Source organism: Neolamprologus brichardi, chromosome 22 (genome assembly GCF_056152115.1).
Source record: "Neolamprologus brichardi isolate AB-2024 chromosome 22, ASM5615211v1, whole genome shotgun sequence".
Taxonomy (NCBI): Eukaryota; Metazoa; Chordata; class Actinopteri; order Cichliformes; family Cichlidae; genus Neolamprologus; species Neolamprologus brichardi.
This window is the reverse complement of record NC_142124.1, coordinates 15099910-15126346: the sequence shown is the minus strand read 5'-3', so window position 1 is coordinate 15126346 and position 26437 is coordinate 15099910. Positions and strand designations below refer to the sequence as shown.

The following is a 26437-nucleotide window of genomic DNA, read 5'->3' as shown; positions in this document are numbered from 1 at the left end:
ACTATTGGTCAGGGGTCAGATGGACATTTAATCTAACCAATCAGCTTCCTAATTACAGAAGTGCTGCCAGATTGGTGTATCCTATGCATTTGTGCGTATGTGTGTGTGTGTGTATGTAGCTGGCTAGAGTTGCGTGTAGAGGTCTTGTTGTAGCAAAATGAACATCTGGCCTTAATATTGGTTCCATGTGTGAACACACACACGTGTGTGTGTCTATGTCCATGCACATATGTGCACACACACTTAGCCTGCGGTGAATTGCTCCTGCCTTACACCAAAAATGAGAGAGCGAGTGCGGAAGGAAAAGAAGAGAGAGAGAGAGAGAAAGAGAGCCCGACAAAGAGAAACACACAAGGACCAATGGGCTAGATGTGCAAGCCATGGCAGAAAAACACAGAAATAGAAAAGGACACACATAGCCACACATGCATGCGCACATACACACACTTCCAGTAGTGTGTATGTAAGTTGATTGTAACAGTAATTGATGTAAACGTCTAAATTACAGCTAGGAGCTAAAATAACCACTGTGTTTTACCGTTGCCATGTCGACATGATGAAAAACACCTGGTTGGTTCTCTGCTGGGGTGGGTGGAACACATGTTTCACTGGCGCCCAGCTAAACCAATGAAAACGCTCAATGTGTAAGTGACATGCGCCTGAACGAATAATATGCTCCCAAAAGCGAGAGGCCATCTGAACAGACGGCATGAATATATTATACACATATAAGATATTATAAGATATTTTTATAGTTCTGCTTTATCAGCAAAAAATATATAAATAAAGAAACAAATCAATCGAAATCTACAGTAAAATTATCCAAATTGTTTTAATGGCTTTCCTAAAGCTGTGCCAGAGGGGTGTGGTTTGTAATAAATAGGACAATTCACTGAGTGCCAGTAAAGTTCATACAATCACAGGAAAGTGTTTCTTAATACCCCAGCAGGATCAGTGCCTTATCTCGCTGCTTCCCCTTAACAGGAAGTTCAGCTACATATGGCAGCCCTGGAGCAAATAATAATTCAATGTCAAGGACACTTCAGCAAATGAGACATGTCAGGCACATGGGATGGAGGCTGAATGTCATATTTGAGGAAGCTCTGACTAATCTAAAGTCTAAACCACGCTGCCAAATCCTGTGATTATAAAGTCAATTATGCGTCCTTTTCTAGGGCTGCTGACTGATTTTACGCTTTTGGAAATGGTGTGATGTGGCAAGCAGGTTGAGAAGAAACATTTCAGATTTTTTTTTTTCCCTTCTAACCCAAGTCAGACTTAGTCAATCAGACAATTCAAAGCAGTCCTAAACAGAGGATTACCATTCGAACATGAGCCAAGACCGAGTCAAGGCAAATTCTTGATTTATGCGAGCCAAAAATGCCAAGCTGTCACCTTCGAACTGCGCATGTTGTCAGCTGTAATGTGCGTGTGCGAGCGTGACATGTGTGGAAAACCCAAAATGGGTCTAAATGTGGTTAAAATGGTGTAATTTGTTTTTCAAGCTAAATGTAATATTCCTAGCAGACAATGAGACCGCTGTGAACTGTCACACAGCATAAAGCCGCACACTGGTTTTAACTGTGACGCGCACGAACATTCCCATCAGCGGACGGGCGCGCAGCTCACACATGAGGGACGCGCACGTGCTCACACATGAGCGTAAAGGCCACTGTTTCCACAGACAGACACATAAACACACGCAGGTAAAAATTATAGCAAACAGGTTGTCCGATTATGTTTCTGTTACGCCAAACACAGCCTGGGTTTTATACACTAGGCACATTACCACACACACACACACACACACACACAAAGACGGACACTCAGACACTTGCGTTTTTTTTCTTTCCAACATGGCCTGTGTTTATTTGAGTCTGTGTCCTGATGGGAAATGTGACTGCTACACAAACAAACCGAGCAGCCCAGAACAGACAACTTGGTGTGAGGGTGTATAAGAGCGAGAGGGAGAGAGAGGGCAAGAGAGAGAATGGATGAATATTAGTATGTCTTCCTTTTTCCGACACGCACACACATCTGCACACAACGCACACAAACTGCAGCGAGACACGGCGAACGCAGCTCTTTTAACCCTTCCCATAAGAGACAATATATAGGATGCTAAAAGCGTGCACCAGAGCAGCCTCGTCTATGAGGTGAATTTTGTTAGGATGTCTGTAGGAAAAAAAATGTGCCTTTGAGCTTAGACTCCTCTCAACTGCTGTATTGATGTTTAATGGCTGTTGGACCTGTCGACAGTCAGCCAGTACTGAAGCAGTGGGTCGGATATGCAGTTTGCTGCCTCAGCAATGGCCGAATGCGTCGATAAATGAAGAAATCAAGTAACCAACATCAAAAGGGTTCTTTCTGTACACTAAATATTGCCTACTGTACACTGCCAGGATTATGAAATAATTTGAAAAGATCAGAGCAGGAATCTGAACCATACTGACCTATATACAGTACTGTGCTGTGTGTCTTGAGTAGCGATTCATTGAAATATGTGCAAACATCTATGAAAATATAGTACTGTCTGAACTCTCTGAACTCTCTTAAGCAGCTTTCTTGTCATTTCTCTAAGTATTACAAGAAAGTATAGTTCTTGAGGCTTCTTGAAGGACATTCATAGCTTTTCTTTGAATGTTAGTCCTTTTTATTCTGTTCTCTGTCAAGATGATCCCACACTGCTTTAATAACACCGAGGTTTGGGCTCTGGGGATGGTTTTATTGCATTTATTGCCAATCAGACACTTTCCAGATGGTGTTGCATGGTGGATCGAAATCTGATGATACTTTTCTGCAATCATAACAAGATCCCCAACACGACTGATTGAAATGCAGCCCCAAGCCACCACAGAACCTCCACTGTGCTTTACAGGTGGCTGTAGACACTTTTGGTTATGACGGCTTCTGTACATATTTATGACGATCCAAAAATTTCAACCTTGGATTCATCACACAAGACCTGTTGCCACTGGCATTTCTCAGCTTTTCCGTAAAAATGGCTTCTTGACAGCCACCCTTCGACTGGGACTTTACGGCTTTTGGTAACAGCTGAGGGATCACCTGAAGGGCCAGATGCATCGCTCAAAACAACATTCTTCAAAAAACGGTCAGGTGCAAGGACTAGAAAAGCAGCTAATGTGCTGCTTTCAAAGAAAATCTTTGAAAGATTCTCAGAAATGTTGGAAAACTACTGTTCAAGGCTTTAAAAAAAATGAAAAGAGAAGATGACTCCTTGGAAACGAAATATAAAAAAAGAGTGGGCGTCTCAAGACTTTTTGCAGAATTCTGTACTTTACATAAACATGTGATAGAAACCGAGATATGTAAAAGAAGAAACTTGTCAGTGGCTGTTAGCCTCAAACACGTTCCTTTTTCTAACCTGTGGTGAAATTTGTTGATAATTAGATGGCGTAAACACAGGAAGAGCGGAGGAGCGATGTGCGTGCAAAAACCATCGTCTGTCGGTGAAATTCAGGAACTTGTGGTGCGGCACAAGTGAAGGGGTACCATGTTAACTACTGTGAGCTTTGAGGTGAGCAATTGCAGCAACAACCACTGGCCACAAGATACACTGTTTATTGACATATAACAGGGAGGGAAATATACAAAGGGGTTATGCACACAACCAGAATGTCCACTAGCATCCAGCTGGAAAACAATGGGCAATGACTGGATAGGTTTATAACTAAACAGGGTTGTTCAGGTGTTTCTCACCTCCAAGACAAGTTTTCCAGCTTTAAAATGAAACCACAAGTACTTTTCTTGACTCTCAAGGGATGTTCCATGAGGTAAACAAAGGTACAGAAGTTCTCGAGAAGGAACGGTAAAGTATATCTTTATATCAAAGGCAATTTGAAGTTCACTCTGAGGGGTATTTGTAGAGAGCGAAAAGCACAGTGGCAAAAAAAAAGCTCTAAAACAAAGATAATATTCAGATAACACAGATAAGTCAAAGAACACAATTTTTACTCCGTTTTTGATTTTAAAAAGCATTAAGAATACAAATGCACAGGCTCAGACAAACACACAGTCTCTCTCTCACACACACACACTGACTCGAACATAAGCTCTATAATTTCCTGTAGCGGATATAAAGGGATGCTAAATTATCAGCACAGAAAATAAGTTAAATTCACGCTTTAATTTCCTCGCAAAACACACACGCGTGCACACACATGCTCGGAATGCAAATGGAGACACAATGCACGTAATTAAGTACACAAGCAAGGGTAAGCACGCAGACACACGTGTACACCGAAATGTACGCGAAAGGAAAGAAACAGAAAGAAAGGATAAAAGAAAATTGAAAGCCAAGTAATGAGAACTTTATGGAATTACAGCTCTGTGTCTGTGTGTGTGTGCGCGAGCGCGTGTGAGCGTGTGCGTCCTTTAAACATAATTAGCTCCATCGGGCAGAAATGTAAACGAGAGAAACTTTAATGAAACTCTTCTCTGATCTGCTGAAAGCACACATTCCCGTTTATCTCTCTCAGTTCGGTCTCTCTATTTTCTCTCTCTGTCTCTCACATGGAATTGAATGTCACGCATGGGACTTTTAAAACCTCAAATGCCCGTGTTTCAATACTGCAATATGACCGCGAGATTCACTGTGTTTGTAAGGCCAAATCCACACTTTCTTTTGCTCATGTGCATTTATGCAGTCCGTGTCGTCCTTGAGGTGGAATTCCCCTCGGAAACACAAGCTGGAATTTATTAGATGATGTACGTTTTGGACAGAGTCACACATGTTCGGGTATATGTACATATGTTCACATATGTTTGGCTCGGAGGCAAACCTTTCTCAGCCCTGCTTAACTGGAAAAACCGCCATTACTCAAAGTCTGCTTCGTTCCATTTATAAACTCAAACATCAACCGAGCTTTTAGCTTAATTTCATCTCTAAACCTCATTCGCTTTCTATCCTTGTCTCATACAGTCAGTAAAACAGCTAGAAAATAACATTTCAGACTGAGAAAATGTCTTCAATGTAATAAATCACTATGAAAACAAAGCCAATAGTGGGCCAATGTCTCAACAAGGCAATGCTGTGCGGCAATTATAGATCAGGGCTTTCAAAAGAAAATATTCTCTCCCCTCCACTGAGCGAAAAGCCTCACAAAACCAGAATACTAAGAACTGTGGGTTCTTTATGTGTATGTGTGAGTGCACACCTGCGTGGGAGCGTTTGTGCACGTCTGATGGCTTTTGTGTGCGTGAGGTGTGTATCGATCCCCGCGTATTGGGCGAGTTGTCCTTTGAGGAAAAGAAGGGAAATGAAAGAAAAAGAACGAGAGGAAAAAGGAGGAGGAAGACGGATCGATGCAGCGGACAGTAGAAAGAACAAGTAAGGATGAGGGAAACATACAAAAACCACAGAACCACATGCACACACTCTCACAAACGCACACAGGTTGGGATGAAATATGACTGGCCATTTGTTTCCATATTTGCCGGGTTTTAATCATATACTTCCTCCCTACTGCATCCCTCCATCACTGCCTTCCGCCTCCTCTTGAACTATTTGGATTTTGGATGGATTTTTAACAGACTCTGCCCTCTTGAGTCCACATGCCACATTTAAATTAGACCAAAAGTTTGTTTTTGTGTGTGTGTGTTCAAAGCTATTTCAGATTTTTTTTTTTTTTTTTGTGCATTAGTGCCCCTCCCTCACCCCGCCCAGTGATGAGTCAACTCCAGCCCATGTGTCTATGTGTGCCGGGCATATTTATGTTTGTGTGTGTCAGTGCAAGCCATGGAAACTGAGAATAAATATTGTGTAGTGAGAAGAAGAAGAAAAGGCCATATCTTATGAAGCTACTTAAGCAACAAGTCGTGTTCAGCTTCGTCTCTAATAAACTGCTTGTTTCTCATCTCCTTTTATTCTTTTTTTAGTTGTTTTCATCTTCAAAGATTCACTCTGGGTCTTTGTCTATTTATGTAAACATCTGCTCTTTTCTTTAGGCTCTCATAGGCAGCACAGATGCAAATGGAACAGTCAGAGATGGCTTATACGAAACTTGGTCTTCACAAAACATAGAAGATATTTAAAATGTGCTTCTACCCTTACTGGCCTGCTGATGGGTCGGGCATTGCAAACCTGCAGCAGTGAAATCGTTTTTTAAGTCAGCGGTTCGCAGACGTTTTCAGGCCTGGAAATGGACTGACATTTATACAGCTCTTTTCTGGTCTTACTGACCACTTAAAGCACTTTAAGCCACAGGCCACATTTGCCCATACAGAGCTTTAAGCACTTTATCTGCTTCACATCTACAGCAGCGACTCTATTCGCCACAAGCGACATCACCCCCACAGTTTGAGAACTACTGGTTTACATCTAGAGACAGACAACAATTCACACTCACATTCACACCTCTGAGTAATTTAGAATCACCAGTTAACATAGTCCCACTAACTGCACGTCTCTAAAGCCAGAGTACTTGAAGAGAACCGATGCAGACGCGGGGAGAACATGGAAACTCTCGACAGAAAGGCCCTAGCGAGATGGTGGATTCAAACCCAAGATCTTCTTGCTGTGGGGTAACAGTGCTAACCACTGTTCCACCACAATGCCCTCCTCTGAATGTGAATGTGAATGGTTGTGTGTCTCTCAGTGATAGCCCTATGATAGAGCGGTCACAGGGTCCAGGGTGGACCCCCCTCTAAATGAATGGATGAATGGTTTATATCCATAGCTTTGGAGGAAATGTGTATACAATAATGGAAAAAAGAGATAATATTCATCCTGATGGAATGATGATGGTTTAAAAAGCCTCAAATGTGAATATTTGACTCTACAAAAACATTTCATAATATTAGTGAATATCTAAAATAAGCATACATGTCAAACTGTCAGACTGTTAAGAATAACACTGAGTGAGAGTGAAAGTGAAAAGCATGCTTGCCAAATTTACAAATCTATATTAATCAGTCTCGTTTTGTTCTGTACATTTATAATTTTGAAAACATTTTCTTGACTAGCTGCTCTTTCCTTAAAGAGCAAGCGAGAAAGGGGTGAGTGATTGGTTATAATCTTATCTCCGTCTGACTTTCCCCGTCTACGTCTTTTTATCTTAATCTTCCACTGTTCTCTCTCACGCATGCACGCATGTTCTCTCTATCTGTGCCTCCCTCTTTCAGTCTTAGCCTCCCACTCTCTCACAGAGACACACTGCCCCACCCACGATAATGAGTAAACCTCTTGCTGCCCCACCCTGCCCAGCCTGCCAAGTTACTGCCAACACCTCACACAGACAAACACACATTCACACACATCCAAAAGGCCAAACCCCAAGTCCTACAAAGGGCCCATGGACTCGAATCACACAGCAGCATATCCGTACACACACTAAGAACACAACTATAACACTCAATACTACTATTTACGCAGCCCCATGTCAAACCCTGACACCACACACACTCTCACACACACACTAACTCATACTTATATATATACAGAGAGAGAGAGAGAAAGTTCAGTCTATTCTGATCTAATGTGATCATAGCCAATAAGCTCTGTGGTGCAGGCAAACCACAGTTTGTTACTGCCAGTCAATGACATCACTGTGAAGTCAAAAGCATTGTGGTCCACAAAGTAGGGTGAGGGAGCTGACTGACACGTGGTAGCCATGGGAACTGTCAGTTTTCCTCCCCGTTTCCATAGCAGCGGGTGGTTTTCTCACTGTTGTGAGTTCAATTTTTTTTAAAGAAGATGAATGCCGCCTATGGGAAAGGAAATGATGTCATGGAATCATGTGCACAGGGACAGATATGAACACACGCAAGCATTTGGGTACACACTCTGCTAGCCAATCCAAATCTGCTTAAGCCCTCAAAATATGATGGAAGAATAAAAGATTACAGTGTATGGGCTCAATGCATGAGATTTAATCCTCACATCTGAGTGAAAGGAAAGATGAGTTTAAGATGAAAGTGTATTAATAGAAGGTCCCTGATAACTAAGGCTTCTCAGCAGGCAGGATCTGGCTACAGAGGCCTAGCTACAAAGGCTCCCATTCAGCGAGCTAAACGCAAAAGTCAGGGTGTAAATGAGACAAAGAAGAAGGATTTTCCTCTCATTAGAATGAGATGAAAAGCAGGGGGTTTTGCATGTTCCACCTTACCCTTAGCAAGGACTGGGATTCCTCTTTATTGGCTCCTCCTTTCCCTTCCTGTCCTCCGCCACCTCCGCCACCACCACCAGCACTTCCTCCTCCTGTGTACTGCTGGGGGGTCATCTGGCTCTGCTTCTCGCCAGCTCCTGTCCCACCTGAAGCGGTTGATCCTGATCTCCCTCCTCCATACTTGGCATCTGCCAAAAAGGACTTTGTATCTCCCAAAAATGACTTGGTGTCTCCCAGGTAGACCATGCTAGGTGAGGCCACGCCTCTTTTCTGCTGTGAGGCTTCGTGATTGGCTGAGACAAAAGATAGCGACAGTGGGGAAGTGAAAAGAGATGGGCTCCCACTTCCTGCACCTCTTTCAGGTCCCATTCGCTCCTTAGGCACCCAAAGTAAGCCGTGGGCCTGCTCACCCCCTCTTTCCCCCAGTCCTCTTGTCTCACCAAGAACCCAGCCCTTTTCCCGTTCTCTTTCTTTCTCCTCACCACCCTCACTTTTTACCAGCCCGCCTGCCTCTTCTCTGCCACCTTCGGCCAACCGTCCCTCAGGCGGCGCCAGGGAGTAGAGGAGGCGGATATCCCCTTTGCTCTCTTCTTTAATGGCTAAAGTAGAAGGCGCTGAGCAGCCATTGGCCAAGAGTGTTAGGGAAGGAGTCAGTGAGGTGGGCAAGGAGGTCGTCGTGAATGAGCCTAACGAGGGAGAGGAGTCGTGACAGTGAGCTGAGTTGAAATGGTCGAGGAGGGCTGATGAATCTGGAGCCGTGAAGTCGCAACGTCGACAGCGACAACACGCGTGGACACGCCTGCCAAGAGAAAAGAGCAGTGCGTAAATTACTCATGAATACAAAACGGACCTTCAGAAGGAACAAAATATTCAGCATTAAAATACACACTAGTACATATTGTTTGCTTTTATGTTAATCATAAAGCAATACTGCTAATTGCAAAAATAAGCAGTTTATTCTTGAGTTGCTCAAACCTTCTCTGAACAAATGCATTTCAAGTCACATCGGAGACGTGACTTTTTGAAAAGGAGATCCTGTCATCAGTGGTTATCTTCACCGTGCATGAGTCACAGTGAAGTCAAAGTAACACTAATAAGGCTGAACGTAAGAGGAAAGACTTAAGTAACTAGTTTTGTTACTGGCGACAAGAGAGTCAGTTCATGTTTGAATCTATTGCTCTAAAATGTAAATACAATTAATTCCAATAGGATTTTCATCACTCACAGTTTGAAGAAAATCCACCCCCTGTACTGACTAAATCTAAAGTGCATTTGCCCCTGCCTAAATTCCCCCAAACACTCAGGTAGAGTTTCACAGAGCTCGAGGCCAACAAAGTGACTCAGTGCCCCACTAAATCACAGTGAATTACTTCAAAATCGTGAGGACCATAAATGAATCTGAATGACAAGTACTGGATCGCCCATCAATAAACCACCTTCATTTCCTGCTGGCGAGGGCCCCTGAGTGACCAATGATATATCTGATACACAGCGTCAAGATTTTTTCCTGGCACACACAACAGCCGTGATGCTTCTTGTGCAAGCCAACAAGCAAAGCATTAAACCATCTAGAACAAGAACTTGTGTGTTGTTTACACTGGACCTCGGCAGGCTCGGTTTGCCCCGCAGCTGTCACAGACAGATATACCAATACATGAATAAATGTTTCACAGAATAATGAAGCTGTTCATTTTGTCTGCACTTGGATTATGTAATTGTTTTGCTGGTATATTTATTAATGATGGTAGGCCACAGTTTAACAATTGGTATCTTGTAGTTATTCATATTCCTTTGTCAATATCGTCATTTACCACATAATTCACTTAAATCCAAAATTACACTTGCTTAATTGCTTCACTCAAATGTCATAAGAAAACACCGCTTTTCTCAACACTGCCTGTTTTATTCTTTTAGGCTTTTCCCACCAGTAGGTTATTATCGCTGCATATTACAGCAGAGTGAGGGTTTTACAATAGCAGACAATAAACACGGACCAAAAGTCACTGAAAACAGGGGAAAAAAGCATATCCAGAGTCATTTTTCTCCATTTTGTGACTCTCATCCTCTGGTTTCTGCTTTGAACCCTACCATAATAATTCCTCATCCAGGAAAAAACAAAAACAAAACATTTAAGGCGTGAATTTGAAAACAATGAGAAGATATTGCAGATCCAGACCCACACAAACATTTACAATACGTCGAGATATATAACCTCTCAGAATCCTCTATGTATTCCTCTTTGCTGTCTTGTACGTCTGATGCATGATTTCTATACGACAGCAAGTGAAAATACATAAATAAATATATACTTCTGACATAAACTTATCTTATTCATCATCCTGCCTCATATTCTCCCTTTATTAGCTGTTGAAGAATATATAAAAGGCCTGCACCTCTAGCAGATCACAGAAGCTGAAATATTTGCAGAAATCTATGAGAACGTGTGAATGAAAAAGCATATAGTGTGTCCATTAGACTTATGTCTCCAGATGCTGAACGACACAGCAGCATTTATCATCAGCATCTACACGTGGACTGGCGTACCTACTGATTTCATCATTTACTGGGTCTGTCACTGTTAACACTACACATGTAGTGATTGCTGATCTATCTCAGTAACATTAATTCAACTTTTTTTCTACGGGAAATATTGAAGCAGACATAAAAAATATGCTTCTTCTATCTGTATTTTAATAATAATTTATCCATTTGTAATAAACACTTTCTAGTTTGCACTAGAATTATGTCCTAAAGCTTGTTTCGATAAATCTGGCACTGTGAATCCGTGGACTGAGTCTGATTAGTGCTGTGCATGTGGCTAATTTGGGGAGTTATAGTGAGTTAATACACAACAGAGCCAGCACAGATTCAAAGTCTTATAGTTTTGCTAGTGTTTACGCTCAATGCCGCCATCTTGGATTGTTAACTCTGGGTTACTGGGGCCCCCAGAATTTGAATTCCTCCAGATTCAAATTCTGACTTGGAACTCGGAAATTCCAATTTCTGACTCCTTTAGGATTGCAGCATTGTTCCATCAGTAGGGTAAGAAACAGCGAGACAGTGGGAAAAAAGTTTGTCTCTTTTTTCTCCAAATATCTTATTATAGCAATGCACTCTGCAGCATCCGGAAGCATAATTTGTGTTTTGTAGACTCACTAGCCACTTCATTAGGTTCAGCTGTTCAACTGCTTGTTTATGCAAATGTCTAATCAGCCAATGATCAAGTTCAAAACGAGCCAAAAATGGGGAAGGAAGGTGATTTAAGAGTGTCTAAATGTGGCACGGTTGTTGAGACACATAGGCTAGTCTGAGTATTTCAGAAACTGCTGATCTGCAGGGACTTTCCCACACAACCATCTCTAGGGTTTACAGAGAGTGGTCTGAAAAAATTTAAAATATCCCATCAGTGGCAGTGCTGTAAGTGAAAATGACTTGATGAGAGTTTAGAGAATGGCCAGACTGCTTCAAAATGATAGGAAGGCAAAAGTAACTCAAATAACCCCTTGTTACAACCAAGGTATACAGAAGAGCATCTCTGAATGCACTCCTACCAGCTAAGAGCAGGTGCTGACCTTGTCCATCACGTTATAACCACAGTGTACCCGTCTTCTGATGGCTCCTTTGAGCAGGATAACCCATCGTATCACAGCTCAAATCCTCTCAAACTTGAACATTACAATAAATCTTCTCTACTCAAATGGCTTCTTTGGGATGTGTTGAAAGAGGAGATTCACATCACAGGATGTGCAGTCGACTGGGGAATGTTTCCACACCGGAATTTAGGCTGTTTTAAAGGCAAAAGGAGGTCCAAAGTGGTACTAGCAAGGTGTAACTAATAAAAATGACCGGTGAGTGTAGTCCACTGTGGCTTTACCATTGGTTGGCTCCCCATTTGTGGACAAAATCCTTTTTACTGTGACTGGCTCTACCCAGACCAATACATATATATCTGATATGTGAGTAAAGAACCTGTGTGACTGGCTGCTATGGGTGTAATTTTAACATGACCACTGTCAGCCATCAGATTGTACTTAAGGTGTATATTAGCAGCTAGGTGAGAGTTTATCTATAAAACTTATGGATTGATTGGCTTCCCTCAGCTGACAATCTTTTTCGCATTACACAGCACCATCCTTTGATCTGAACACCCTATAATTACATGTTGCTTTTTGTTTTCTAAGACTTGGCCTTCAGATTAAAAAAAAATAATAAAAAATGGTTGTTTTTAGATGTAGCATGAAACTTTCTGGCTTTATTTCACTTTTATTTGATTTGAGCTCCAAGATTCAGGGCTTAGATTTTGTTAAGGATGTGAGTGAACTGTTAAATCTCCTGCAAACTCTGCTTTGTCACCCTCTCTCGCTCTCTGCTCAGCACCCTTCTCTCTGAATTTCTCTCTCTGTATTTCATTCACCTTCCCTCTTACATTCCTTCTTTTAACCTTCTTTCTTCCCTTCCCGTCTTTCGGTCCTTGCCATCTGCTGTTCTCATCAGGCTGTCAAAAGAGAAAAGTTCTCGAGCCGCAAACTGCGACAGCATTGTTTTTCGACTCAGGAAAGGCTCATCTCTGAATGTGCTCCCGATGTGCGTCCTCTAAAACCCTAACTGAGAACCGTTCAGATACTCCTGTGAACATTTTCGCTTGAATTTATGAATCCATCCGTAGCTTAACACACAAGCTGCGCTATATCATCAATCCAATTTCGTGTAATTAAGTTATCTCAGTGTGTGGGCTCTAATCTCACACACTGAGTATCCATAACATACCTGGGGCAACGACAGAAAAACTAACAGCTAGGCAGACGAAAACTGTGAATTCCTCTGCATTTAATATCTTCACATATTGCTTGTGTTTCTGCCCTCGCATGGAAAGAAATTGTCTTTGGCATCACTTCTCGTGAGGAGTAACCACATTTAAAAACTTTAACACTGGCAGAGAGTTTGAGGCCCTGTGCCTGTGTGTGCTGCATGGTGCTGCAGTTTAAGGGAGTGACAGCTGCCTCTGCCCCAGGCACACAGGCTCAGAGAGGAGGATCTCCATTCTTCATGGGAATAAAGAAAGTGCAGCATATTGTTTTAAAACCCTGACAGCAGAAACGATCACAGCTCATCGATACTTTGTTCTTTGATCATTTAGCCTGATTTAGATACCAATGCCAAGTGACAACATATAATAAAACATTCCGATCAGTAGTGTAGATTAGTCACTGCAAATCTCCACACAACTATCTCCACTTTTTTGTGTCTTTGGGCCCAACTTTCCCACGCCACTCCCCTTTTTCCCACCCCAACTCATCCTTTCATTTACTTTTTCTATCACAAAATCTGAATCTAAAGAACAGGATTGGCTGTAGTGAGTTTTTGTTTTTGGTATTTTTTTAGAAAATATACTTATAAATTTAGTGTATACATTTACATGTCCAAATAAAAAAAACTAATTCCCACCTTCAGGGAAACTTAAATCCTTCTTGCACTTGTCAGTGCGAGACAAATGTAATATTTTTGAAACCCAGATTTCATTTTGCGGTTAAGACCTTGGTACTTTATTTTTTTCACGTAGTGCAAGACAAATTCAATAGGACCTTTCTGACCATTCACTTTCAGACAGTGAGCAGACGTGGGTGAAATGTCAAAGACTGTAAAGCTTGTTGCAATATTGGGGTTTTGGCTTCACAGGCATCCAAGGTGCAGTTAAGTTAAGTCGTCTAATCTCCAGCAATGTACGACATGGAGTATCTTTAATGTGAACGTAAGGCCAAAGCCTTTTGCCCCTCAAGAAAACAGCCCATAAGCCACAGCATGGTGCTTTCATAGATATTCGAATCATGGACTTCATCACAGACGGGTGTGTGTAATATCAGTTTGGAAATCTGTAACACGGGCTATAAATATGTGATCATATCTGTGCAGCTTCCAGGTGAGAATGTCAAAATGGTGTCTGTGAGTAGCTTAAGCGTACAATTTTCTTTCTTTTTTTCCTCTCACTGAACATTTACTTGATAAGTGAGTGTAAGAAGGAAGAATCACAGGGGTCTGAAACAAAGCACAGGAATTAGCAACTAACTTGAACAAAATTTTTCAGATTCTTGCCTTTTTTTTCCCCGTGATAAATTCAATCAAAGTGAATACTCAGTCTGTATGAGATTCTATGTCTTAAAAAGTTAACTGACTGCATGCACGGCAAAAAAAGCACAGATTTTTGAAGATGGTAAACTAAATGGCTCAACCCTTGCAGAAAAAAACACTACATAATGTAAAAAAACATCATCAAGAAGCTACTTTTGGCTGCTCCCTTATTTACAAGGGCCACAGGGGATAGCTCTGCATGTTTGATTGATTTGGCAGATTTCTTTTAAGTCAGATGACCCTCCTACCATGACCCCAAAGGGATTTGTGTCTCCTCCCGGGATCAACTGGGGCACTGTTAGCTTATTAGCTTATTAGGCAGGTGGAAGAAAATACATCCTATCAAATAACACAATTATAATGACCATGCAATCTCACCTGTAGTGTCTAAAAATCTCTTCTTCCACTTCTGTAATGAAGTGACACTTTGTACATGAGTACTCCCTCTCTCCTGCGCCTCCTCGCCCTCCTTCCTTGTCTCCCGCAGCTTCTTCCTCAGCTTTGACATGTGGGGGAGCCCCCTTTAGGTTGATCAGGTTGTGGCAGCTTTCATAGTGTTGCAGCAACACGTCAATGTCAGTGGTAGCAAATGCACACTGGTCGCACAGGTGGGTGACGCCTACGACAGGAAAGCGGGACCAATCAAAAGCAAGAAGCGAAGAATTTAGGATCGTGCTGGAAAAGCTCCAGAATCAGGCTTCTGATAAATGTTATATATATATATAAATAACATATGCCTCCAAATACCTTGTGTGACAACAGGATGGGCGGGGTTAGAGGGGTGAAAAGTAGAACCAGAAATCCCACTGTGGTCGCCTCTAGGATTAGGAGGAGTCACGCTGGGTGAGGTGGTGACAGCGGGTTTTGAACCAATGGCGTCCTGCTGTTTGGCGAGTTGAGGGAACTTTGAACAGCATTTGGGGCAGGTGGGCTTCCGACAAGCGAATGGGTGGGATACCTGTTGAAACAAATTAGAAAAAAAGGTAAGAGCAAAAGTGGTTTGAACCTTCAAATTCTTTACTGATTACTGCCGATATAAGAAGAATCTCGTTTTGATGCTGTGGCGTAGCCGTGTATTTTCTATGAATCTAATAAAGAAGTGGAAGCCAGCAGTACCAGTATGAATGTGCATTATTAAGTAAATGATGCCACCCTCAATTTTGGATGTTAACCATCCTTTTTGCATTTTTAACAGCTGCAACAGAACTGTTGGCAGCTGGCACAAAAGGAGGGAGGGGAGAATGCGTGGGTAGACTGGGGAAAGCAAGGGAATTTTAACTAGGCAGGAAATTGGAACAATTAACTTTACACTTGTTCCTATATTACATTTTATTTTTCCTTTGCTTGCAAAACAGCTCTTTTTTTCCTTCTAATTAACAAGCAGGCAGCAAAACAAGCAAATAAACATTTCAATATTTTATTTATCTCACCTCCCCGAGGTGTTTTTGTGGCTGACAGAGACCCTGTGGACAATACATGCAGTGTTGAATGCTGCAGCGGTGGATGGAGTGGTTATGCTGGTAGTGCAGTAGTAATGGTGCTACTACGATCACATCCGCACTGTGGGCCATGGAGTACCGGAAATCACACAACTGACAGTTATAACTGGTCACAACTGCTTCTGAATCACTGCTGTTTGGGTCTCCTAGGAGCAAAAAGCAGAACAAAAGTAAATAAAACCTGGGCAGAATTTCAAATATTATCACGTATAATTTCTATTATGATAATCAAGGCAAACAAACACGAGGTGACAAGCACCACAAACAATAATAGAAGACTCATTTATTGAGGGCGATCATTTATCTTCGCTTTAAGCAGATACAATCTACCAGCAGTACCGAACATCATCTTACTGCCACGTTCCAATACATCTTCATTACCTTGGCTGGTGCTGGAGAGGTTGGATGGCTGATCTTTGCGGCCTTTTGATACCATTTGGTCTCTCTCTCCTCCATCTCTCCTTCCCCCTCTTTCTCGCTCTCTGTCCATCCCACCAGGATTAGAGTTGTTGGGGCTCGTAGTACCACCGGTGTTCATTTTGTGTCTTTGCTCATAGTGCTCTAAAAGCTTTGCAGAACCCCCCGACCACTCGCAACTCCAGCTGCACGATTTACACCAATAATACGTCTGCACGGCGCCTCGACCAGCCTCCCCCACCCAGCCCGATGAATCCGAACAAGACCTGACTGGGATGAAGTACCCGACCAAAGAGTCGTCCTCTGCGCGCACCGCAACTCGCTCGGCCCCGTCTAAGGCTTGACTCCGTCCCTTCAGCTGGTTGTCGTGCGTTGCCAGGTTATTTGTGGTCAGCAGGGGTGTGGTCGGCGGTGTTTTGACTTTGTTTGGGTGCGAGGAAAGGAAATGTTGTTCAAGTTCCAAGGAATTACTGCCCATGTACGTGAAGTTGCAGAATTTGCAGCGAAAGTACTTTGTGTTTCCTTGGCAATCCGAGGTCTTCCGACCGATTCCAATGAGCGTGCCACCCAACGTCACCTGTTGATAGGCAGAAAAGAAAAAGACAATAAAGAAGGGATAAAAATATATATTTAATGCATAAACAGTTTGATTAAGAGGCAGTCTGCATGTCTACATTTCCTAAAATTGCTGCTGCAAATGAATAACTACATATCAGACTTTTAATCTTGTGAAATAAAGAGCAATGCGGGAATTTATTTATAATTATTTAAATAGTGAAAGCTAACGCTAACTTTACATTTATTAAAGTACTTTACAGGATTCAGAGAAGGAAAAAAAAGACAATGACTGGTTATACTGCCTTTTCCTTTAAACAGACAAACATGAAAGAAATTAGATACAAGGCAGTTATTTTTGTGTTCCTAAGCAGCAGATATTTAAAGGACACATGGCACAAGCCACCGATCGTAGAGCTGTGCAGGATAATTATGCCTTAGCTACTCAAACCCACAATGAACATAATCCATCATTTTCCGTATGTAACTGTAGACAATTAAAAGGCAACTCTAAGTCTAACTAACCAACCAATAACAAAACTACTAGGCTCTACTGTAGTGTTTAGGGTCGAGGCCAAGGTTTTATATAACTGAGTCAGCATCCTGGCACTGTTTTTTTTTTTTATTAAGTTAGCCTCTAGACAGTAGGTGATTACACTGTGCTCATCGTTATGATAGTAATGAGGCAATCTGGCACGCCATACAGTGGCAATGGACTCACTACTGTACAATATAGATATGTCTCTAAATCTGAGGTTTTAAGATAACTATGGGCAGTGTGGTAACAGAGCTGCATGCTGCATGTGACATGAGCAAAGATGCAAAGCTCCACAGATAACAGAACGCCAAACAGACGCAATGCTCTTGTTTTTCGTTTCAATACTAGGAATTAGATCTCAGAATCAGCGAATGTGCAGCATGGCAGTTACGTCAATTGGTGTCAAGAACAGATTAGCGGGGAATGCTCTGTTCAGCTTTTATGTCATGTTTCCTAGTATAATGGATCGCTAGCATGCGTTTTTTTTGTGTGTGTGAGTTTGACAGGTTGTATATGTTTATATATTTTTCATACTTGGATTTTTTTAAAATAACAAGAGATACAAGTTTGTGTCTACTACTATTTTTTGTTCATGTTATACAAATACCGTCTGTTGTTTGGGATTTTTTTCCCAAAATCTAGCACAGAAATTAGTTTTTAAGACACGCAAAACTATTTAAACTATTTAAACTATGTATTTGTCTAGTTTTATGCTTATGGTTCAAATATATTGGGATTAAAAGTGGGAGTGAAGGTAAGATAAAGGGAAATTTGTAGTTTTTTTATGATGGTACAAGGACATTTTTGAAGATGAAAGATGTAAAAGATTTTTTTCTCTCTGTGTGTTTGTCTCTTTTTTTTTTAAAGAAATTACAATCAGTTCATAGGACAGCTGAAAATCTGAACTTTCATAGACAACAAGAGTGACAGTAAGGCAATCATTTTGCCAAAAAGGGTGGAAAAAGTAATATTTGTACAAAGAATTAACCGTGAGATGGTATACGTCAACTCAGCTAAAGAAAATAAATGTTAAAGTCTAAATGAGAGTCATTACTGTACGTGATCTCACAACAGAAATTCAACAATTATCTCATCCAACAGACCCTGCCCAGACAATTAGCAAAGAGCAAAGCATCAAGTAATTTCACCAGGCAGAATGTGCAGGAAGACATGACCGAGAATATGAGACAGAGACAGAGTGAAAGAAAAGAGGCAAAGGGCGAATCGGACAAGATGAAAGAAAAAATTGTAGGTTGAAGAACAGAGCTGCAGAAAAAGAAAGAGGCCAAAGAGAGCCGGGAAGCAAATTGAGAAGTTGGAAAAATGGATTAGATAAAGTAATAGAGACTAAGAAAGACAAATCAAAGAAAGAGGGCAGAGCAGAGGAGAAGGTGAAGGAGAGACAAAGACATGATAAGAGAGACAAATGGAGAACCAGGAGAGAAGAAGACAGTTAAATATGTCTGACAGCTGTTTCATTACACTCCCTAACAGCCGATTATAACTACTGGTTCTCCGTCTGCCTCTGTCACTACCTTCTCTCCTTTCCTCCTCCATCTCGAGCACTCTCACTCATTCCTTCTCCCTTTTCTCCACTACGACTTTTTTGGGGGGGTCTGGAATCTCATTGGTTGACATTGAATCTTGTCTTAGCAAATGACAACATGGAATTTTCCAAACGTGGGCGGGAGAGAGAGAAAAAGTGAGTGAGGGATGGAGAGAATAGAGACCCCTTTCATTCGTTTTTTTTTTTTTTAAGTATATATATACTTTCACTTTTTCTTCATAATGACGACTTAAGCCCACTGGATTTTCTATTTCTGATTTGGTGTGCGTATGTGTGTGTGTGTCTGCGCGCGTATGTGTATTACTGTGTCCATTACGTGACTTTAGATCATTACAGGCTGCTGGTTTAAATGAAACTAAACTCCTTCACTATTCTTCACACACACACACACACACACACACGTTTGTTGAATCATCCCACTAAATCTTTCACACAAAAACATCACAGTTCATGAATACTCGAAATCCTAATCCTTGACTCAGTTATTGCCAAAAATGAGCTTATATTTACAGCATATTGTAAACATTTGACGATTAAAATTTTTTTTCGAAGCGAACTAGTAGGTTATTACTGAAAATACTGCTAAACTGATAGGTGATTAGATATCACTGATCTGATTTAAGATCTCATTTAAACTTCGTGGCTCCTGAGGTAAAAATAGCAGACACATGAGCAGTTAGTCTGAGGCTTTAATGTTCAGTACTAACATGCACGGCAAATCAATACTGGCGCTGCTGATTTCACTGATTATGGACGCCTGGTAACACAAAGAAGAAAATTATTGAAAACTACTTTTATCCACAGATTGATTCGGTAATCTGTTGATGTCAGGTACAAAACGCATCTCTTTTTTTAAAAATGTTTTTTGATTATTTATGATTAGAAGTTTGAGTACAGCGTCCTAGTATATCTACGACATTCACCTTGTAGAAGGAATTTTTAGTTGCACCTGAAAGTTTGCAGCATCCCCTTCATTCACCTAGTTTTATAAAATAAGCCCTCAATATGGGGATGAGCATGGATTTTATTGAATTATTTAACAGCTAGAATCATGCATTTGTCTACGCACGCATTCCCTGCAAAAGATTTGGGAAGTCGACACTATGGCTTTTGTGTGCGCGCGCACGTACGCTTGACTATGCATACCCCCATATGCGCGACTTGTCTGCCAGGTGCCCCGGTTGTCTCCCTTTCTGTGCCTATCCATCTGTCAGTCTATAAAATTTTATAACTTGCAGCACAATGCCTCCCTGTCCAAATAAGGCACACCCTATGTTACAAATCAGTTGCAGATTGCTCTACCCAATAAATTATTCCATTCAGTTATGAGTCTAACTTTGCAGATTTATTACAACTGTGATTACAGCAAACTGTTAACTAAATCAGTGTTACTTGTACTGGATCAAAGTTTATAACTATGATTACATAAAATGTTTCATATACAGTATGTCGCACTTCTTCGAGTTATTATGACATGCAAATTTAATAACTGTAACTTTGATGTAAATGAAATTACTGCAACATTTTTGAGTTTTCTTTTAGAACTTTACGCCAGTTTTACTAGTGCATGTTGGTGCACACAATGATGCGCATTAAACATATGCAAACAAGACTGAGACTGCATTGCATCCATTGCATGCATATTTCTGAAGTTACTGTTTTACCACAAAATAAAAGAAAATTGTTGTATAATTAATTATAAGATTATATAAAATGTGCTGGAGCCCTGCTATAATCTCTAACACCAGTTCTAGTCAACTTGTGTTTGTTATCTTAAAAAAAAATCTGTTTCCAAGGTAACCCACGTGGAAAAGAAATACAACAACAACTTAAAAAAGTTTCACTTTTGCTTCCAACTGTAAACTTTTATGTTTTATACGCCGATGACTCAGATGATGTCAGCGTGGCCACTTTCACTTTTTTCTCACACTACATAAAGTTTACTTGATTTATACCTGATCCATATAAATACGTGGCATGTGCAAAATAAAGGTATATTTAAATAACATCATTTGTACATGTGTAATAACAGCATCATTATAAGCCTAACAGGAAATACACATCAGAAATACATGTTTCTTTACTATTTCTTTGTAAAGGTTTTAGTTTTCTATTAGTTGAATGCACACTCGCAACATACGGCCTACCCACAGTTCTCACAGTAAACCATTATATATTGTTGGAGCTCACACCCTGATCCTTGTCATTGTTTCTCTGCATTTCCACTGCGGTAAAGAAAAGACTAGGCCCATCACTTTAGTTGCTTTAACATGTGGGACGTCTGAAAAAGTTTAGATGACGTTCCATCATGCCTCTTTTCCGCGCACATACACACACAGACAGAGCATCCGCGGCGGACAGGCTGAAGCCTCCCCTTTGGTTATAAAAAAAAAATCTAACCACGCACCTTCCCGTAGGGTTGTGAAACAATATGAGCCTGTTTATCACTACTTCAGAACGCAACCACTGAGAAACAACCAGAAAATAAAGTTTGGTTTGTCTGATTCACGGGTTTGTTCACATTCACTTTCTAGCATGCTTGACCACAACTGCTCAGTCTCTCTCATTCCCTCTCTCGTTCTTGCGCTCTGAATCAGACATGAAGGCCCGAGTTACAATGTGGTATTTACAAGCAATACTCAACAAATTCTGCGGAATACCTTGAAGTAAAAAAAACCATCTCAAATGACTGTAAGATGAGAGAAAACGCTGCAGTTAGGCTACTTGACAAATGGAAATATATTGAGTCCCTCCAAAAGTTTCTAGACCCTGGGAAAAGTTCCTGTGGTGGAAAAACGGCTTATGAGAGGTTCCACGCTGCAGGAACTAACTCCAGGGGCTATTAACAGTTAACAATTTCTACTGCGGGGAAATTATTCTACCCCTGAACAAAAGAAAAGAAAAAAACTCCCCGGGAGATTAATACTTTTCAATAGGTACAGAAATTTCTGGGTGAGGCTTGCAGCACTTAACATTTTTGATCGCACACACACGACATTTCAAGGGTTGGAAATATAGACAGTCAACCGTCTGAAGCATGTCTGGATGGCTTAGGATCCGTGAGAGAAAAATCCTTGGGAGTTAAATTTCCTGGTACTTTGAACGGAAGCTCTAAATTAATGGGAAAAGAAATGCTTTTTGCAGTCTGGCATGCTGGCAGGATGAGAGTCACCAAATCTGAGAGCATACTGTGGAAAATGGGCCACAGATACCAAAATTAGCAAACTTCAAGAACAATAGTGCTTTGGAATACCACACTGACTTTTATGAAAGCCAATCAGTTTTAAAAATTAAGGCTTTCTGTGGGACTGAGGAGGTTTTTATTTTATTTTATTTTTAACCCCTTTTAAAATTCCTTAAAAGGGCTACTACAGCACATAGTTTTTTTTTTAAATATATTCAGTTATTAAAGTATGGAGTATCTTAAACACTTTTATGAGTATTTCACACCCAGTACTTACCTGTACGTCATATGTGCCATTCATCATAACTGTCCTATGCTGCTGACTCTGTATCTCTGGTCTTGTCTTCCCCAAGTCTTTGGCTTGGCTCCTCTGCCCTTGTCCCGTCTGTATGTCTGACATGAGAAATGCAAGAAGGGGTCAGACTGGTAGAAACAGATAAACAAAGAGGGCTCAAGCTGCTTGAGGCAAAAAAAATGTGAGAACTAGCCTGACATCTGGGAAGAAGGAAAACTAGACTCAGAATCAACAAGCTGTTTTTCTAAGTAACTGCTATGTCCTTACTGGAAGACAAGTTCAAAGTATATATATGTATATATATATAAAATAGATGAACTCATATGTATTTTTGGCAGTTTTCTCCTGTACTGGTTCATATTTGCTATGACTGTCCAGGTCTTTAGGGTCATACATTTCATTCTCCATTTAAAACTCATTTCTATAATAAGTGCTGGAAAGAGAAAGCTGAAGTTACCAATAGGTGTGTGTTGGGGAGCCATGTTGTGGAGTGCCAGGATGTGTGTGTCCAGAGCAGCATCCTGCCGTGTGCGGTTGTGCAGGCCCAGGTGATACTTCCGAAAGTGCTTCACCAGGTCAGCCGGGTCGTTTCCATAGTAACCGTAGCCACACACATTGCACTTGAAGTCCTGGAGTTTAGGAGAGGGGCTGGAGGAAAGCGGAGGGGTATCGGTCGTGGTCTCCTCCCCTCCTTCCTGTCTTGGGAGGAGGTGCTGGGCAGAGAGGAGAGGAGGGGTGAGATGATCTGCCTCCCCCCTTTCTCTGTCGCTTCTCTCCCCTTCTTCTACCGCTCTGTCCCCGTCCTCAGGCTCCGACTGGCTCTCCGGCCTGTCCGTCAGCGCTGCTCCTCCTTGCTTTGCCCTTCCCCTGCCTCCTCCTCTCCTCCCCCCTCGCTCCTCATTACCGTAGCGATCGCCGACAGACGAGGGAGAGACAGACGAGGAAATGCACTCGCTCTCTCCCCCCTCCTCCTCCTCCTGCTGCTCCTCATCTCCTCTGACCCGCTCGGAGGATTCCGGCTCGGAGGGTCGGTTTATTCGTTCGGCCTCTGCTCCCACTCTCCCTTCCTCCTCGCCTTCTTCTTCCTCTTCTCCCGCTGGCCTCTTCCCTTCTTCTTCCTCTTCCTCCTCGCCTCCCACACTCCGGATAGGGGGATTCTTCTTCCTCACCATTTCTACAAACATGAAAAATAGAAGAAGAAATAATTATGATTTGTTACCATGTATTAAGGGAGGAGGAAGAAGGAGCTTGGGGATAAAAAACAGCAAGCTGACTTCCCTCGAGACACGAAAAGATACAGAGCCTTTCAAACTCCAGTAATATTCTGCATATAACGCCACACATGCACACAAATACAATTATCTGACAATGATGTACAGTATGTGCGCAAAATAGCTTTGATTTAATTTACAGACTTCTTTGAACACCAAAATCTGCGACAATCCTCGACCACAAACCTCGTCAAAGAAAAACAGGCGCAACAAATCAGAAACATCTCAGCTGCGAGAGATTTTTTTTTTTCTTTTTCAGGATTTTTTTTTTTTTTTTTGGAGGGCGGGTGCTTGCTGAAATGTGACGGCCACCCCCCCACCAAAAAAAGCACCCATCGTACAACTTTTTTTTTTTCCTTTTTCAACCCAACTGGGGAGTGAATCTTTTTATCGTTATGGAAACCATCCGTGAGAATCTTCCAACACGTGACCACATCAAGAACCCAAACCATATCAGAGAGACGGGAGAGACAGCAAGGGGGGAGGAGGGTGAGGCGCGGAGAGAAATGGGGGAGACAGATGAAGGAGAGGAGACGGGGAGAATGGCCAATGCACAACCACATCAAACCGAACGCCCCATATCAGAAAGATGGATGAGGGAGGCGGCAGACTGCAATTCATTCCCTCAAGCGCTCCAAATTTCTCCTTCCCATTTTGCTCCTCTCGTTTTTTGCTTTTTTGGGTGTTTTTTTTTTAACCTTTCATTCATTTCTGGCTTGCAAATTCTCATTTTCTCATTTCTCACTGTCTCTCACACTTTTATCTGCATCACCTCCTTTGGTTTCCTCTTTTGATTGCCTACCATGTCACATTTTACTTTTGTCCCGCCCCATTCATCTTCTTTCTCTCTCTCGACCTTTCACCTTTTTCCTGCTTGTGCATCCTTGTGTAAAACACCAATGTCAAAGAAATGAAGTGCCAAGTCATTTTTTTTATTTTGTGTTGCCCTCTTTCACATGCAAGAATAATTGCAACAATAACTTAAGTAATTCCATCATTAAATGTTTTCTTTGTGTTCCTGCCCTCCCCCCCCCTCCCCTCCTTCCCTTATAATCACTGTACAAAGCCATCAAATAACCAAACATGTGTTTTATGTTAAACCATAATCTTTCTTTTGTTCAAAAGGGGAACAATTGTGGTTGTAGCGTTCACAACAGTCGTGACAGGGAGATGCTGCATACGTTTTGTTTTTTTGCTTTTTTTTTTGTCTTCCTTGCACAAGTGTGTGCGTGCGTGCGCATATGCGCGCATCTGTGTTTATTTGTGGTCATTCAGTTCATTTTCGGGGGTGCACAGTCAACCCGGAGAACCCATACACCCATTTCTTTTGGTCATAAACAAAGTCAAACCCAACCGACGCCTGATCGACGCCAAAACTGATCACTTTTAGATCAATGCAATATGAGGGGTGAAGACACTGGATGTCTTTGAGGGTTTTATGTGTGAGTAATGCATTATTTGATGATAAACCCAGAAAGCATGTGCACCATCCTGTGAGCATCTGTGAGAGACAAAAGCTTGTTGTTATTTACTGATAGCAACCTGCAAACAGTTAAAGCGTGAGAGAACTGACACACACACACACAGACATACACTGCTAAAGAAAATATGAGAAAATAAGTTTGAAAATCCATAATCGGGTGATGATGCACAGTGAAAATACCCATATTTGGGCAGCGTTCTGTTGTTATCTAGAGGATTAGAAAATACTTAATAAACACAGATAGAGAGAAGAGCAAAACAGAAAATGAGAGAGGGGTGCTGTTTTTGTTGAATCCAATTTTCTCTCTGTGGCCTTTGTAGTATTTGCCTTTTTCTCCCACTCTCTCTCTCTGCCATACAACTATTAAAATAAAGCATTTATGTCTGCAAGGGCCCACGCCTAGACCAGCCCTGGCACTCGCCCTGTGCGTGTGTGTGTCTGTGTGTGTGTGTCTGTGTGTGTGTGTGTGTGTGTGTGTGTGGGGAAAGAGAGGGAGCGGGAGAGTGTGAGTGAGTGCAGGGAGCAGGGGAAAATCTCATCTGATGTCGACCACACCCAGTCAGAATTCATCATTTACACACACAAACACACACACACACACACACACACACACACACACACACACACACACACACACACACACACACACAGTGGAAAACTACAGATCGTTGTGGTAAAGCAGTGAAGCTGAAACCCCGACCTAAGAAGCACTGACTGACCTAAACTATGTTTCCGTATGCCCTGTATGATCCATCCGACTGGTGACTTAGTAAGTTCACCGGTGATGACAATTATTGCATTAACACAGCAGCAAGTAGAAGGAATGATTCTGTAGCCCGTATTTATTTACGCTGGAATCATTTGGTCTTATGCATACTTCAGTGCCACTTTTATTGGATGCGGGCAGGAAGCAGAGGTGTGTGTTTTTTGGGTGTAAGCATCTGTATATATGTGTGTGTGTGTGTGTGTGTGTGTGTCTCTCAATGTCGCAGCAGAGCTTTTGTCTGCTCCAGGCTGTATACACAGACTGGAACCATTACTATCAACTACAATTAGGTACAACCCACCACAACATACCGCATAACAACTACTGCTACTAGCTACAATTAGCCCTTATACACCACACTGGCCTCAATACCTCAGCAAAGATAAATGTGACAGCTAATCATTTCCATCAACTACAATTAGTCCCAACGCCAGTGAGGCTTTTATCTAAAATTGCCAATAATGATCCGACGTCAACTGCTGAAAGACGCAGCAACAGGAGTATGGTAAGTTTCAGAAGCACGTGGCAGACGGAGGACCATGTTGGGGAACTATGTTGTGAAACGCACTCTTTCGCTACATCTCAGTGTTTCTTAGTGTGGCTCGCTCGT

General features: G+C 41.7%; 1 protein-coding gene across 3 annotated transcripts in view; it reads right to left on the bottom strand.

Annotated features, from left to right (window-relative positions):
* The window catches only part of trps1 (trichorhinophalangeal syndrome I), a 118148-nt gene that overhangs the window by 45873 nt on the left and 45838 nt on the right, over window positions 1-26437 (bottom strand). For all 3 annotated transcript variants that reach the window (XM_006787922.3, XM_035906445.2, XM_006787923.3), the window contains exons 3-9: window positions 22765-23481; window positions 22290-22405; window positions 16133-16745; window positions 15683-15897; window positions 15000-15210; window positions 14631-14871; window positions 8127-8925 (exon numbers count right to left, since the gene is read on the bottom strand). In XM_006787922.3, the coding sequence (XP_006787985.2) occupies window positions 8127-8925; window positions 14631-14871; window positions 15000-15210; window positions 15683-15897; window positions 16133-16745; window positions 22290-22405; window positions 22765-23481 (2912 nt within the window). The remainder of the gene's footprint in view (window positions 1-8126; window positions 8926-14630; window positions 14872-14999; window positions 15211-15682; window positions 15898-16132; window positions 16746-22289; window positions 22406-22764; window positions 23482-26437) is intronic.